At 47.6% G+C, this 14,920-nt stretch overlaps 1 protein-coding gene across 14 annotated transcripts in view; it reads left to right on the top strand.

The window, feature by feature from the left end:
• DYSF (dysferlin) overlaps positions 1-14,920 on the top strand; it is a 238,455-nt gene that overhangs the window by 203,273 nt on the left and 20,262 nt on the right. For all 14 annotated transcript variants that reach the window (XM_006880872.1, XM_006880868.1, XM_006880876.1 and 11 more), the window contains 9 exons: positions 6,664-6,792; positions 7,088-7,243; positions 8,610-8,701; positions 10,204-10,374; positions 11,461-11,603; positions 12,332-12,471; positions 13,506-13,594; positions 13,785-13,880; positions 14,322-14,463. In XM_006880872.1, the coding sequence (XP_006880934.1) occupies positions 6,664-6,792; positions 7,088-7,243; positions 8,610-8,701; positions 10,204-10,374; positions 11,461-11,603; positions 12,332-12,471; positions 13,506-13,594; positions 13,785-13,880; positions 14,322-14,463 (1,158 nt within the window). The remainder of the gene's footprint in view (positions 1-6,663; positions 6,793-7,087; positions 7,244-8,609; positions 8,702-10,203; positions 10,375-11,460; positions 11,604-12,331; positions 12,472-13,505; positions 13,595-13,784; positions 13,881-14,321; positions 14,464-14,920) is intronic.

Here is a 14,920-nt window from a genome sequence, read left to right on the forward strand (position 1 = left end):
TGTATTTTCCTTTGTTACATTTGGCAGCCCTGCTGTTGGGACATAAATAGGGGAGATTCTGTCCCTTACAGTGCCTTCCAGGCCTGGAGAAATGAGGAAAAGGGGTGGGCACAGGTTCCTAGGGGTATAAGAGGGAACCCAATAAATGATCAAAGAACCAGGGAGTGAGATTAGGAGCTAGTTGTGGTAGTAGCTGGTGGTTTGGATTTTCAAGTGATTCCAAGGCCTGAAAACCTGTGGTGGACACTCTGGAGTGGATCTCACGAGTTGGTAAGCATTGCCTTTAATTCTCTGGAAGCTTCTTGAGTTGTGCCTGGAGACTTGGATCTTGAGAGATGAGACCAGCAGTAGCAACCAGGCCTCCCCAGACAGCAGCAAGTTCTTCCTTGAATTGGTAGCTGAGTGTTTGAGGTTGGGCAAAGAGACAGAACTATTTGTGTACCAGGAAGAAGATCCGACACATTAGGTCTGGCATGTGGTCCTGCAGTCTTGCCAAAAAATGAGAAAAACTAAGCAAGAGTGAACACTCTTGCCAACATGGCCCATGGCCCTGGCCCCCATGCTGCTCCCTCAGAGGCTGGATGCTGGATTGGCAGCCAGCCCTCCACCTTGACCTTTCTGAGGAGGTCCCTGACGGCATCCAAGTGAAAATGGGCGATCCAGAACAAAATGCGTTTCAACCTGCTTCTGAGGGAAGTGCCAGAACTCTGGTTCTTTAAGGATAAGTAAATAGAAGAAAAACCATCACCAGCAACATGGGTCTTTGAAATAGAGCCTGTGGTGGTATGGAGAGAATGAAATATACAAGGAATAGAGAAAAACATATTTTGGAAATTTCTAGTATAATGGGGAATAAAATGGATGCCCATAGTGTGAGTAATAAAAAACATACTGAGTAACAAAAGCAAGCATAAAAAGCAAAAATCATAGGGGAAGAAAACAATAGAAGAACAACAAAACCTATTATCTTTTCTAATGAATAAAAACAGATTAAACTCTCCTATTAAGTAATAAACACCACATCAAGATTTTTAAAAGTATTATCATGTTTTTAAATTATACACTGGAAACATTACAACTCAGACTACTTTAAAAATATAAGTAGTTTAGGGGAGATATACTAGTTAAATGTAAACATGAGAGAAAATAGAAAATAAAGTAAAAATTCAAAAGCTACATACACACACATAAAGTATGCAAAAAAGGTATATATCTCAACAGAAAAACTCCCAAATGCTTACATAAACAATATTAAAGCTTTGAAATATGGAAGCAAAAAAAAAAATCCTTATGGCATGTATAAATTAAAATCTCACAGAAATAAAAGTACAAAAGAATAGAAATTTTAAATTACTGTGGTTTTAATGTATTTTTCTCCTTGCAGATCAAACCAGCAAAAATTTTAAAAAAGGTAAAAGATTTGAACAACAAGACGAATGCCTTTTAAGAAATGTACCCAACATCGTAGCTTTAAAATAGAAAATAAAAAACAATAAATGATAGAGAGCACACTTTTTCTAATGTTCAAATAACACTTGAAAAGTTAGATCGTATATTAATTTAATAAGTTACAAAAATCAGAAAATGTACAAAACAGATCAAAGTGCAATAAAATCAGAAATTCATAACAAAAGTTAAAACAACAACAGAAAAATTCAACCACTTAGAAATTTAAAAAGTATTTTATTGGGACGTCCAGTATGAATATGACTGCATAAGTCAGCATTTTTCCCCTTTTCTCCTGGAAACCATACCCACAAACTCCATTTTTCAGTAAGAATTGGAAACAAACAAAACCCACAGACTCCAAAATATATATAAGGGCTGCCCAAAGGCAACTGAGATTGGGTAGAAGCCACTCAGCAATAAATGAAGACAAGACACATGGAGAATTACAAAAAGACAGAGTGGTAGCAGATCTTAGAAAGCTGCAGCAGAAAGGTTTGGTTTTTTTTTTTTAAGGTAATAAAAAGTAAAAAAATTTATTGGAAAGTTCCATCCAAAAGATGAGATGGACCTTCCAGCTTGGAAAAGAAATGTAGAAGCAGCCTGAAGGATAATGATAAAATACTAATGATTATTTAATACTAATGATTATTTAAGACAAATGACGTTGCATGGTAATTTATTTCTTCTTCTTTTTTTTACTTGAAAATTTCCATAAGAGATAGGTTTCAAAAATCGTTGTAAGAGTCGATTTTGATGCATAGTGACCTTTTGTGACAGTGTAGGACATCCCAGTCAGGTTGTCTTGGTTACAGTCTTTAAGGAAGAAAAATCACCAGGTCTTCCTTTTGTGGAGCCACTGGGCGAGTTTGACTCACTTTTGGAAATATTGGTAACAGAAGTTTTTCAAAGCCTATTTAATTCAGAGAGAGCAAATGCAGAGCTACCCAGAAATCGCACAGATGAACTTGGTTATTCACAGGAAGCAGTCTGACTCTGTGGCAAAGTCAAAGAATATAGCTGGGCTAGGAAAATCTAACTCATTTACTGTCAATTAATAATGTAAAATATTCGTTAACCTCTAGAAAGTTTTCTGAAGCTATAAATCACACAGGGAGGGAATTGTTCATCTTTCTGTCATGGAGCAGCAAGTGGATTTGATCCATTTATCTTTGGGCTGGCAGTGCAACTCTTTGCCCACTACACTACCAGAGCTGCCCTGTAAAGTGTAGCACAGCAATAAGATAAATATACTATTATAAATTCGAGAGAAAACATACATCACAATTTACTAAAAGGAGGTGAAGAAGAAAACAAACAAAACCATAACAAAATATACCCCAAAATTAACCAAAAAAGTAAAATGGAAAAAGAAAGAAAAGAAAAATCCAATCTAGTAAGAAATAATTGTCACCAAGCAGAAATCATAATTCAGAGAATGGTGATGTGAAGGGAAATGAAATACAAGTTAAAAAGAGAGATCTCAGGAAAGAAGAAGTGTCAGAATTTTTTCAGAGAGAAGGATGACATTGGAAGGTGTATAGGCAGAATAGCCACATTGGAAAACACAGAAGGACGCTGGGAAAAAAGAAATTATAAAAGTGACCAAAATAGAAGTAATGAAAGGATCAAAATCTAGAAGACAGACAAAGGTGGTCCAGCATTTGAATTGGAATCTCAGAGAAAGACCACAAAAACAGTGGGAACAAAAAGAAAGCAAACTTAAGCTTGTGATATTTTCATTAACGAAAATTTCCTGAATTGAAAGAATACTAGAGTCAAGGTTTAGAAAAAGATACCTGTGTCAGGAAAATGAACCTGAGACATTACCTAGTGTAGCCATAAGACTTTGGAGACAATGTAAAAATTCACTGGGTAGTCATATCCCTTTACTGACAATGACATTAAGTAATTAGAAATAGAAAATAAAGCAAAGTGTCTTTGATTTCTCTAAAAGAACACTGAATTGCCAACGTCAGAAAAGTACCACATCTAAGATTATCAGAGACAGAAGGAAGGATCTCAAGATTTCATACTTGGATATGCTGTCACTTAAACATGAAGAACTCAACTCATTGTCAAGGATCAGAACTAACTCATAACTGGCCCTCCAGCAGGTTTTCAGAGGCTGTATATTGGAGGAGAGGAGAGTGCCCATCTTCCTCCTGAGGAGTAGCTGGTGGATTGACATTGTGCACCTTGAGCTTGGCAGCACAACCCACTAGAACATGAGAAATCCCAAGATGCAAATAGTTTTTTTTTTCAGGGTTCAGGGCTTTTATTCATAGGGTCACTGAGTCGTGCTTGACTCAGTGGCACTTAACAACATATAGCATGATGGAATAAATGACCTTTATTAACTTTTGTAAATGCTACAACACACAAACAAACAGACAAGGAGTCTGAGTCCATGATTGTTAGGTTTAATTCACCTGTTATACCCAGTCTCTTTCCTAAAGGTAACAAAAAGGTTCTATCAAAATTACAGAGATGTGAGGCTAGGCATGTCATACAGCTTTAGAAAAATGTTAGCACCTAATGCACGTAAGGCTTAAGAAAAGTACAGACTAGTAGGTTTTCAGCACAGTGGGAACAGGATGCTGAGTCTCAAAATCTTTCAAGTACAGGCAATCTCTATCACAAAGATCATCTTCCAGACACACACACACAAAAGCCCAGAAGGCGCAGTTTCCTTGGGGACAGACAACTTAGGCACCTCACACTCCCATCCACAGCCTGGGGTAGTAATGGGCAGAAAAGGAAGATGGGAAGTTGTGTCTAATACTGTCCCCAAGGAAATTCATGCAAATAGTTTTGTGTGTGAAGGAATTCAAAGAATATTGTTCCTGAGAGCTCTTCCTGAGGGACTTACAAACTCTTACTGCCATGGGGATGGAACTGACTCCTAGCTGACTCTCCATCCAATTTCCAAGGCTGTCGGTCTAACTGGAGGAGATTGCCTTTATTTCTCCCTGGGAGCCCTGGTAGATTCGAATTGCTAAGAAGGCGTGGCTCTTGGTTTAGCAGTGGAACTCTGACTAAGGGAAGCTTTGTTGCTGAGTACCATAGAGTTGGAACTGACCCATAGATCACCCTCCAGTAGGTTTCAGAGTCAGTTAATTGCACAGAAAGAGATTGTCCATCCTTCTCCCATGGAGCAACTCAAACCATGTGCCTTCAGGATTGCAGTGCTGCTTCTTAACACAGAGCTAGTAGGAGATCACTTTCAACCAACTAAGCTTTTAGTAGGAAATACACATATACACAAATACACATATACAGACTTGTCATGAGCATATTTTACCTCAAACTCAAAATGAAAACAAATGTAAAGGGTTAAGTGACAGGACAGACATTTACTGTCACATCTATTATAAATATAGAAATGATAACAGTAAAAACTAGATAATATTTAAAATATAGGTTATATATATTACCACCTTATAGAGAATGAACAGGCTTGATAGTTATTATTTAAAACTGGCAAGCCAAAGACTAGAAATGGAAGTAAATTTAATAGTACAGTTGTAGTTTGTAAGAAAAACAATATTGACTAAAGTTGGGTCGTAAGAAGGGAGCGTAGAGGAGAGAAAAGTGGATTATTTTATCTTTGTTATAGCAGGCTACAGAGAGCTCTGGTGACATAGTCGAGATTTCTCAAGAATATCCACAAGTGCTTCTGCCTCATAGAGGATCTGTAGTTTATTGGTGATAGATTATTTAAGGGTTCTATTACTCAATCCAGGTTAAGCTGTTGAATGAAACATTAGAGACAACATTTCTCTCAAACTGGGAAAAGATTCACCATTATCACGCTCATCATGTTATGTAATATTCTATATTTCTAACCACCTCAATCACTCAACAAAACGCATTAGGGCATTTGGTTTAGAAATAAGGAGATACTGGGCTTTCTACGAAGATGGCGCCAAAACTGAAGAAGGAAGCCCATGCCCCTCCCAAAACTGAAGCCAAAGCAAAGGCATTAAAGGCCAAGAAGGCGTCCTGAAGGGCGTCCACAACCAAAAAAAAAAAAAGAAGATCTGCACGTCACCCACCTTCCGGCGGCCTAAGACGCTGAGACTCTGAAGGCAGCCCAGATACCCCCGGAAGAGCACCCCGAGGAGAAACAAGCTTGACCACTATGCCATCATCAGATTTCCCCTGACCACTGAGTCAGCCATGAAGAAGATAGAAGATAACAACACACTTGTGTTCATTGTGGATGTCAAGGCCAACAAACACCAGATCAAACAAGCTGTAAAGAAGCTCTATGACATGATGTGTCCAAGGTCAACACTTTGATTAGGCCTGATGGAGAGAAGAAGGCCTATGTTCCACTTGCTCCTGATTATGATGCTTTGGATGTTGCCAACAAAATTGGGATCATCTAAACTGAGTCCAGGTGGCTAATTCGAAATATAAATTTTTCTCAACCCCCCCGAAAAAGAAATAAGGAGATATTGGGATGTGCAGCTGACCTGGAAAAAGCAAGAGAATTGACTGAGACACTAATGGGACCATCAGGAGAGACTAGTAAGAAGACAATAGCTATTTGGAAAAATACAGTGGAAGAAGTTTCACATTTACAACACAAAGAAAAAAAATTAATGAGGATTAAACTCAATTAGAAATATATAGACTTTACCCGCTGCTCATGTCAGTCCAAAGACTGAGGTGCACCTAACTCAGGCCGTGGTCTTTTCAATCACTTGCTGTGCATCTGAGAGCTGGACAGTGACTAAGGATGACAGAAGAAAAATTGATGCCTTTGAATTGTGGTGGTGGAGAAAAGCATGGAATATACCCTGAACTGCCAAAAGAACATGCAGCTATGTACTGGAGAAAGATCCCTGGGATATTTGATTAACCAGAAAGCCGTATTCTTCAGTGTACTAAAGAATCTCTCCCCTCTTAACACCTTTCTTTTGATTTTAATTTTTCTTTCTCTTTTACTTCTGTTACTTGCATCCATTTCATCTCTGCCTTTATTTTTCCCTTTTCTACCTCTTTTCCTTCTCTTCTTGTCTCTAACCTGGCTTTCTCTTTGCCTCTGTTTAATTATCTTTTTTTCGTTTCATTATTCTGTTGGCTCTTGTCTCTCCTCTGTCCCTCTCATTTCACTTTCTTCCTGTTACACCCCCACCCCCCTTTCCCTGTTTTTGTTCTCTGTCCTCCCTTCTGCTCCTTTCTCTCGTCCCCTCTCACCACGTGCAGGTCTACGACACAGAGCTGGAGAAGGTGGAAGCCTTTGAGGGCCTGTCTGATTTTTGCAACACCTTCAAACTTTACCGTGGCAAGACCCAGGAGGGGATGGAAGATCCGTCTGTCATCGGGGAATTTAAGGTAAATCCTTGAAGGCATGGCCATATCCACAGTGGCTTAGGACTGGGGAGTGGTGATACCAAGTGGAGGAAGAAGTAGCATGGGCTCCTGGTAGTGTTATGTGATGACCTGGTACTGATGTTGGAGATGGAGGTGGGGATGTGGATACTGCTGCTGCAGAATCTGATGGTGTTGGTAGGATGGCGTTGGCATTGGCCTTCAGTCTCTTTGGTAATGACTCTGATAGAGATAAGAGTCATGGTCATAATGGTAGTTGTGTTGGTAAAAATGAAAATCAACCCCTAATTCTTTTCAGGGCCTCTTCAAAATTTACCCCCTCCCAGAAGACCCAGCTGTCCCCATGCCCCCGAGACAATTCCATCAGCTGGCTGCTCAGGGGCCCCAGGAGTGCCTGGTCCGCATCTACATTGTTCGAGCATTTGGCCTGCAGCCCAAGGACCCCAATGGGAAGGTAACATTCTTGGAGACCTCACCTTCCCCAAATATAGCAGACTTGAGTGCAAATGGACTGACTTTACCCAAAGGAGCTGGGAACCCAGACAAACACCTATGAAGCGGATGAAACCAGTTAGAATCCTTTAAAGGGTGCTTCAGAAGGTCAGAGAAAGCCTAAGTCAGTATGTTGTTATGTACCATGAAGTTGGAACTGACTCATAGCTGACCTTCCAACAGGTTTTGCAAGTCAGCATAGGACTTTGCAATAACGGAGAAGAAAGAGAACTCTCTGAGATGGAATGAATTTCAGATAGATTGAGACGAAGGGATTAATGGCATTGAAGATGTGGGTTGGGACCAGGCCCTGCAGGACTTTGAGTGATGGAGTGGGAAGGAGGGAGGAGCATGACCGGTGGCCTCCTGTCCAGCTGTGGCAGAAGCTGAGCGACAGGGAGAGGCACAACTAAGCCGGCCATCATTGAAGACACTGATGCTCTGGTTGCCAGTCATTGTTAGTGCTTATTTTAGTTTTAAAATATTGCATTGAATTGAAATGTGCTCTATCAGGATTGCTGAGGTTTCTCACAACTCTTTAAATAAATTTTGTGCCTATGGCTAATGCCTCAGCCGCTGCCACTGTCGTCCAGGCCCTGGGTGGAGGAGGGGAGTTTGAAGGAAGGGGAGTGTGGAGTTGTGGGAGGTGAGGTGGGAGGTCAAGAGATGGAAGGAGAGAGGAAAGGTGAGAGGCAGCAGGAGAAGACCACCGCTGTTTAGAGAGATGAGGGTAGAATTCTCTCCCTTCTCTTCAGGGAAGCTTAGCTTGTACCTTTATCAGATCCTAGAGACTTGACTTTCAAGGCTAAGAAGTTAGGACCCCACCTGGTTGAGGCATTTCACAGGACATAATGGAGCTGTTCTCAACCATGGCACCACTGGTGGCCGACAAGATGCGGTGAACCACCTCAGTGCCTCCCACCCCAGGACCCTCGACATTCCGAACTGCTCCTCAAGGCCAGTTGAGGGGTCTTTTTGCAACCTGGGACAGGATCAGTTGACACCATCTGGCCATCTCTTTCTCCCTTCATCTGTTTAAGTGGCCATCACAGATAGGACCCTAGCGCTGGCCCTCGTCAGATATAGAAGTCACGGTTCTAAGGTTCTAGATCCAACCCCACCTACCTTCTAAAAAGTAACGAATGGATGGGCAGTGTGGTGGATTCAGGGATCCTCGACTGTGTGGAGCGCAGTCAGGGCCCTGACCTCGCAAAGCAGAGCTGCTCGGGCAGTCCCCCTGTCTCCTTCAGGAGGCTGAAGTCAGCCAGCTCCAAAGGCAGCTTGGAAATATGATTTCACCTGTGTGTCTCTGTCTCCTCCTTCTCCAGTGTGATCCGTATATCAAGATCTCCATGGGGAAGAAATCCGTGAGTGACCAGGAGCACTACATCCCCTGTACCCTGGAGCCAGTATTTGGAAAGTAAGAGGGTGCAGCCTAGACCTTGAGGTGGGGGGAGCCCCATCACCCACAGCGGGGGAAATGAAGTCCCACCTCCAGCTACAATGCTGTGTTCCCTGAATCTGCCTGCGTTCCTTCAGCCTCAGCTTCTAACCGGTGAGGGCGTGAGTCCTGCAGGGACCCCACACCTACACACATTCCCGGTCACACGTGTGAACAGTTCCAGCAACTGTCTACATACAACAGGCTTTCCTCATTTTGGGGGGTTTTTGTTTGTTTGTTGCTACTGAAGGTGAAATTTTTCTTTGGAACAAAATGACTGATTTTTTTTTTTTTTGCAAAAAAGTTACAAAAGGAGAAGAGAGAATTCCTTTCTGCCCCCGCTCAGTTTCCCCCTTCTAATGTCTTCCATGTCATCAGGGCCATTCCTTAGAATGAAGAACTCTCCACTGACACATTAGTATAACCACGGGGCTTCCTTAGACTTGGGTTAGTCTTCCACCAGGGCCCCTTTACTGTTCCAGCATCCAGTCCAGGTATTCACAATTTACATGGTATTTCCAATTACATATTCTCTTTCTTGTCCCATGTTGGTGTGTAGTGACACCTAGAAGAAGAATGGGGGCTCAAGGGATTAACACCATTCTTGAAATCTAAAACTGAGGAGAGAAGGAACTGATGCTCATCGTCTGGGGACAGTTTTCAGGCGCCCAGGCTCACAGCTCGGACCTGAGCTCACTTAGAAGTGTGGTAGATGGAGCCCGTGGCTGGGCAGAGGGGGCCATGACAGCAGGATCTGTGGACGTTGAAAGATGTTCAGTACAGTCAGTGACAATCATATTCCTCAGCTAGTGTCTGTTGAATTAGTTGCTGTCACTTAGTCTACAGCAAGGACATAGTCAAGGAAAAGGTGATTTTGAAGGTGACATCATCCCGGCCAGTGAGGGGCCTCCTCTGGGTGTGGGTGGAAGGAGAGGCAGGAAGCAGGAGGGAGGTGGGCGAGGAGAACTCTGACGGTTAAGCTCGCGGCCTCCAGGGTGGGCAACAGGCCAAAGGGGATGGGACAGGGGGCCAGGACGCAGGCCCATGTGAGGAGCGAGTGCAGAGGACACCCATCTCCTCTCCCCTCCCATGTCCTCCCTCAAGTCAAGGAGATCTCAATTCCAGGCCTCGTTCAGAGCAGGACAGGAACACTTCTGTCTGCAGCCTGTGCATTGAACAAGCACAGCTCACGGGACATAATGAGGACAGGCTGCTCTTAGGTGCTGCTCCCTAAACGTTTGTTCTGGGGGTCACTGCCCCTTCCCTGAGGGGAGCTGTGGCAGAGAGAGTGTTTCTGCTAACTACTGGGCACAGACCTGCATCTCAGCCCAGCCATCAGGATAATAAAGGGATCCCTGGATGGCACGGGAGACCCAAGGACAGTGGGCACTGTGGACTCCAGGCCACTCTCAGGTGGGCCACTCGAAGTCCTTGCAATGTCACCATCAGGCGTCCTGACAGTGGTCCCGTCCCTCCCGCAGAATGTTCGAGCTGACCTGCACGCTTCCTCTGGAGAAGGACCTCAAGATTATGCTGTACGACTACGACCTCCTGTCCAAGGACGAGAAGATTGGGGAGACCGTCATTGACCTGGAGAACAGGCTGCTGTCCAAGTTTGGGGCTCGCTGCGGGCTCCCACAGTCCTACTGCACGTAAGTGCCGCGGGGCCACCCTCTCTAACGCACTGTTCATTGAGCACTTGGTGTGCGCTGGCCCTGTGCTCAGAGCCGCTCAGCCTCTGCCATTTAACTCGGAGCTGGTATTCTTCCTGCTCCAACAACAGGGACGCTGAGACTTGTAAGTGAATGGACGAGGACTAGGATTCAGATTGGCTTGACTCTAAAGCTGCAGTTTGGAGGCAGGGTTCAAATCGGCTGTTCATCGTGTCCCTAAGAGCTGAGCCTGGCACTTGATCATGTTATGATGCCATTCTTTTTTTTTTAGCTTAACAAATAAAGGCTTATGTGATGAAAAGCCCAGGGCGAGTTGGTGGCTTCGTGGATAAGGAGTTGTACATCTAACCCTAAGGCAGGCTGTTTGAACCCACAGCTGGGAGCTGGGTCTCTCCCTCAGGAGAGAGTTGTCAGTCTGCGCCTGTGCACTTGCCGCCTCTGAAATCCCACTAGAGTGTCAGCTCTGCATTGGTTCCCACTCAGCTGGTATAAAGCCATTCTTCATGCACCACCATAGCCTGGGTGGGTGGGTGTCTAGAAAGAGAGTGAGGGGGCGCTGTGACATCCAGACCCTGCCTGGGCCTGAAGGAAAAGTGCCAGATAGTCTGTCCGGGGAGCCCATAAGTGAACGGTCCCTGTACCCTCAACTCGAGTCTGCTTCTCCAAATCGGAAAATGAGAAACACCTAAAGAGGCCTGTGGCACAGCGGGCTAAGCATTGAGCCGCTAACACAAAGGTTGGCAGTGTGAATCCAGCAGATGTAAAAGAAAGATGTGCTTCCATAAGGATTTGCAGCCTTGGAAAGCCCGGGAGATGGTTCTCCTCTGTCTTAACAGGGTTGTAGTGCATCGGAATCGACTAGACAGCAGTGCCTTTAAAGTCCTGATTCTGAGTGGATTTGATCAAGTCCTTTTTTCCTCCAAGGCTCGGTTTCCTCATCTATGCAGTGAGGTCCCAGCCATGATGAGCAGTGGGATGAGGCGCTTGGTCAAGCGAAGGGTGTGCAGGTGCAGATGCCCCCCTGCCCTCGGCGGCATCTGACTGTGTTTTGTGCTCGGCTCTCAGCTCCGGACCGAACCAGTGGCGAGACCAGCTCCGGCCCTCTCAGCTCCTGCACCTCTTCTGTCAGCAGCACAGACTCAAGCTGCCTGTGTACCAAGCAGACCGGGTGCTGTTTCAGGATAAAGACTACAGCATCGACGACATCGGTGAGCCTCGGTGGACTCCTCCTGGCCCTTCAGTCTCATCAGACCCTCTCCAGTCAGAAAGCACACCCCTCGCTCCCAGCTCTGACCACATCTGCAGGGTGTGGCTGGACCCTCTAGGGTGGCACAGGCCAGCCGAATTCACCCTTAGTAGTTCTGAAATACCATTTGGAGGTGCCATTGTGAAGATCTGGGGTCAAGGCAGGGGCTAAGGTCAAGATCCCAGTGCGGACCTGAGATCCAAGGCTCGAGTGTGGCCAGGGTCAGAGCTAGTTCAGAGCTACTGTGGGAGTAAGCAGGGGTCAGCCGGAAGCCAGGGTCAGAGCCAGGGTTCACATAAGCCTGCCTCTGGCTTTGGGTTGGTGTTTCAAACTTTGATTGGAGTTTGGGGTACAGCTTTCTATTTGCCTCTGCTGGGACTTTCTGAGCCCCACAGCACCCCGAAAACACTCCTAGTCACCAGGAGACCTTGTAGCTCCTCCCACCTGTGTCCCTTCTTGGAATGGGTGGCGTTTGGTGGAAAGGTGGTTGTGGCTCTCAGGTGTGGTAGGAATGATTGCAGTGAGGGGCCTGCGCTTAGAGCCCGTGGTGAGCGATGTTTCCCTGTAGAAATCTGAAGCGCATCTGGGTAGCGAGGGGCTCTAGGGCTTGGGGCCTCCTGCAGCCACAGGTGACCCTCCCATCACTACTCACCCAGCTTCTGCCACTTTCCCATTTTCTCTCTGGAACAGAGGCCTCCCAGGTCCCCAACCCACACCTGGGCCCTGTGGAGGAGCGCTTGGCTCTGCACATCCTTCAGCAGCAGGGTCTGGTCCCCGAGCATGTGGAGTCGCGGCCCCTCTATAGCCCCCTGCAGCCAGACATCGAGCAGGTAGGACCCAGGCCTGGGGCACCCTGAGCCCCAGCTGCCAAGATGGTCACCACAGAGCAGCAGGGACCACAGGGTTTGGCTAATCCCTCTGAGATGCTGGATTCTCCAGTCTGAGTGGCCACTGCTCTTAATGACAAGGGGATCTCGGGACTTGGCCCTTGGGGTCTGGGGAGTGAGTCCCAGCCAGCCACCTCCTCTGACTGCCCCCCATTCCAAGGTGTCCATGGTGTGCCTTCCCATCCCTCAGTGCCCATTGATGTCTCTGAGGTCCATCTGGGAAGATAGGTCCTTACAGGCTAAACAGCACCCCCACATCAATGGGCAGGCCCGCCCAGAGAGTGATGGGTACTCAGAGGGCCCAAGGGTGTCCTCTTACGCAGACAGGAGGGTATGCAGAGGCTCTCTGCACCTTAGCGGGGTGACCAGGAATTTTTCCTGGAAGAGGTGAACGTGGAGCAGGTGAACGTGCAGAGGTCCTTCCTGTGGCCTGGGTCTCTCCTGCCTGAGGTGGCCCAGCTGCCAGCCTTCTCAGGGAGCACCACCAAGGTGGTGAGGCTACTGTCCTGCACCATGTGGTGCTGGGACCCTACAGACACAGTGTAGCCAAGAGGCTGCTCTCCTCTCTTCAAGGGCTGACCTGCAGGGTGAGGTGTGGAGTGGAGGAGAGGCAGGCACGTAGAGTGTCAGCCATCCATGCCCTCTCCTCCCGGGGGGCTCTGTGCCCGCACTGCCCACACCTCAGATGTCCTCCGCCCTGTTGCATCTGGCAGATGGAGCCTGTGCTCAAGCATTGCCATCTCCAAAAAGACCCTCCTGCCTTGAGCCCAAGCACAGGCCCAGGCCGGTGGCCTGTGGGCAACAGGCAGCCCTGACATCCTCTGTTTGAGACCCTCCGTAGAGGATGGTGGGCCTCTTCACTCAGAGCCTGTCACCCCCTGTCCTGTTCACTGCATGCTGGGCCCAGAGCAGGTGTTTGGTTAACACTAGTTGGAAGCAAAAGCGGTGAGGAGAGCAGGGGTTCCCTGTCTCCCCAGGGGAAGCTGCAGATGTGGATCGACCTGTTTCCGAAGGCCCTGGGGCAGCCGGGCCCTCCCTTCAACATCACTCCCCGGAGGGCCAGAAGGTGACTGACTGACTGACTCCGTCCTGGGCTCCGGGCTGGGCTCCGGGCTGAGCGGGGGTGGGGTTGCGGGGTGGCAGTCACAGCCCATGGGTGGACACAGCTCTCGTGTGGGCCCGGCCTCGAGTCTAGGCTCGTGTCTTCTGGGGCTGCGGCTGCTTCTGTGGATCTGTACCATCCTCCTCCTCCCCAGGTTCTTCCTGCGCTGTGTTATCTGGAACACCAAAGACGTGATCCTTGACGACCTCAGCATCACCGGGGAGAAGATGAGCGACATCTATGTGAAGGGGTAGGAGCCAGCCCTGCCCGGGGTTCTGTGTTTCGGTCCACGGCATGTCCCCTGGCTCCTAGGACTGGTTCTCCGTGTGGGGGATCTGGGGTTGGGAAGGCCGCCGAAGACGGGCAGGCAGGTCTCCTGCTGGAGGCCTGTGTCTCTGGTGGGTGGGGGTCGTGGGGGTGGTAGTGTTTTTCCCCAGACATCTTCTGCCACACTTCTCTTTAGGTAGATTTTGCCAGGTTTGAGGATGCCCTCAGCAATGCCTGAGACGTTGGCATGCTTTTAGATTGATAGTCCCTTCAGTGTATCATGGAGACATCTGGGAAATGATTTTTGCTCAGTCATTTTCCGGGTTCCCAGAACTTCTCAATACCTCTGTGGGCCCGAGCTGAGGATACCATGTTGTGACAGGAACCAAAGTTAGACGCCTTTTCCAAAAATGTGTCTGTGCAGGTGGATGATCGGCTTTGAAGAACTCAAGCAGAAGACAGACGTGCACTATCGGTCTCTGGGCGGCGAAGGGAACTTTAACTGGAGGTTTGTTTTCCCCTTCGACTACCTGCCAGCGGAGCAAGTCTGCGCCGTGTCCAAGAAGGTGAGCGCGGTCTCTGTGCCGGCTGGTTCCAGTCCCAGGCTTTCCAAGGCCAGGACGGTAGCATCACCATAGTCATGGCCCACACTGCCCCACACCCCAGCACCACCGTGCACCCCAGCACCACCGTGCACCCCAGCACCACCGTGCACCCCAGCACCACCGTGCACCCCAGCACCACCGTGCACTCCAGCACCACCGTGCACCCCAGCACCACCGTGCACCCCAGCACCGCCGTGCACCCCAGTACCACCATGCACCCCAGTACCACCATGCACCCCAGCACCGCCATACAGCCCAGCACTGCCCCACACCCCAGCACCACTGTGCACCCCAGCACCACCGTGCACCCCAGCACCACCATACACCCCAGCACTGCCATGCACCCCAGCACTGCCATACAGCCCAGCACTGCCCCACACCCCAGCACCACCATGCACCCCAGCACTGCCACACAGCC

The sequence above is a fragment of the Elephantulus edwardii genome, unplaced genomic scaffold, assembly GCF_000299155.1.
Source record: "Elephantulus edwardii isolate Elephantulus edwardi_28Jun2011 unplaced genomic scaffold, EleEdw1.0 scaffold00011, whole genome shotgun sequence".
NCBI lineage: Eukaryota > Metazoa > Chordata > Mammalia > Macroscelidea > Macroscelididae > Elephantulus > Elephantulus edwardii.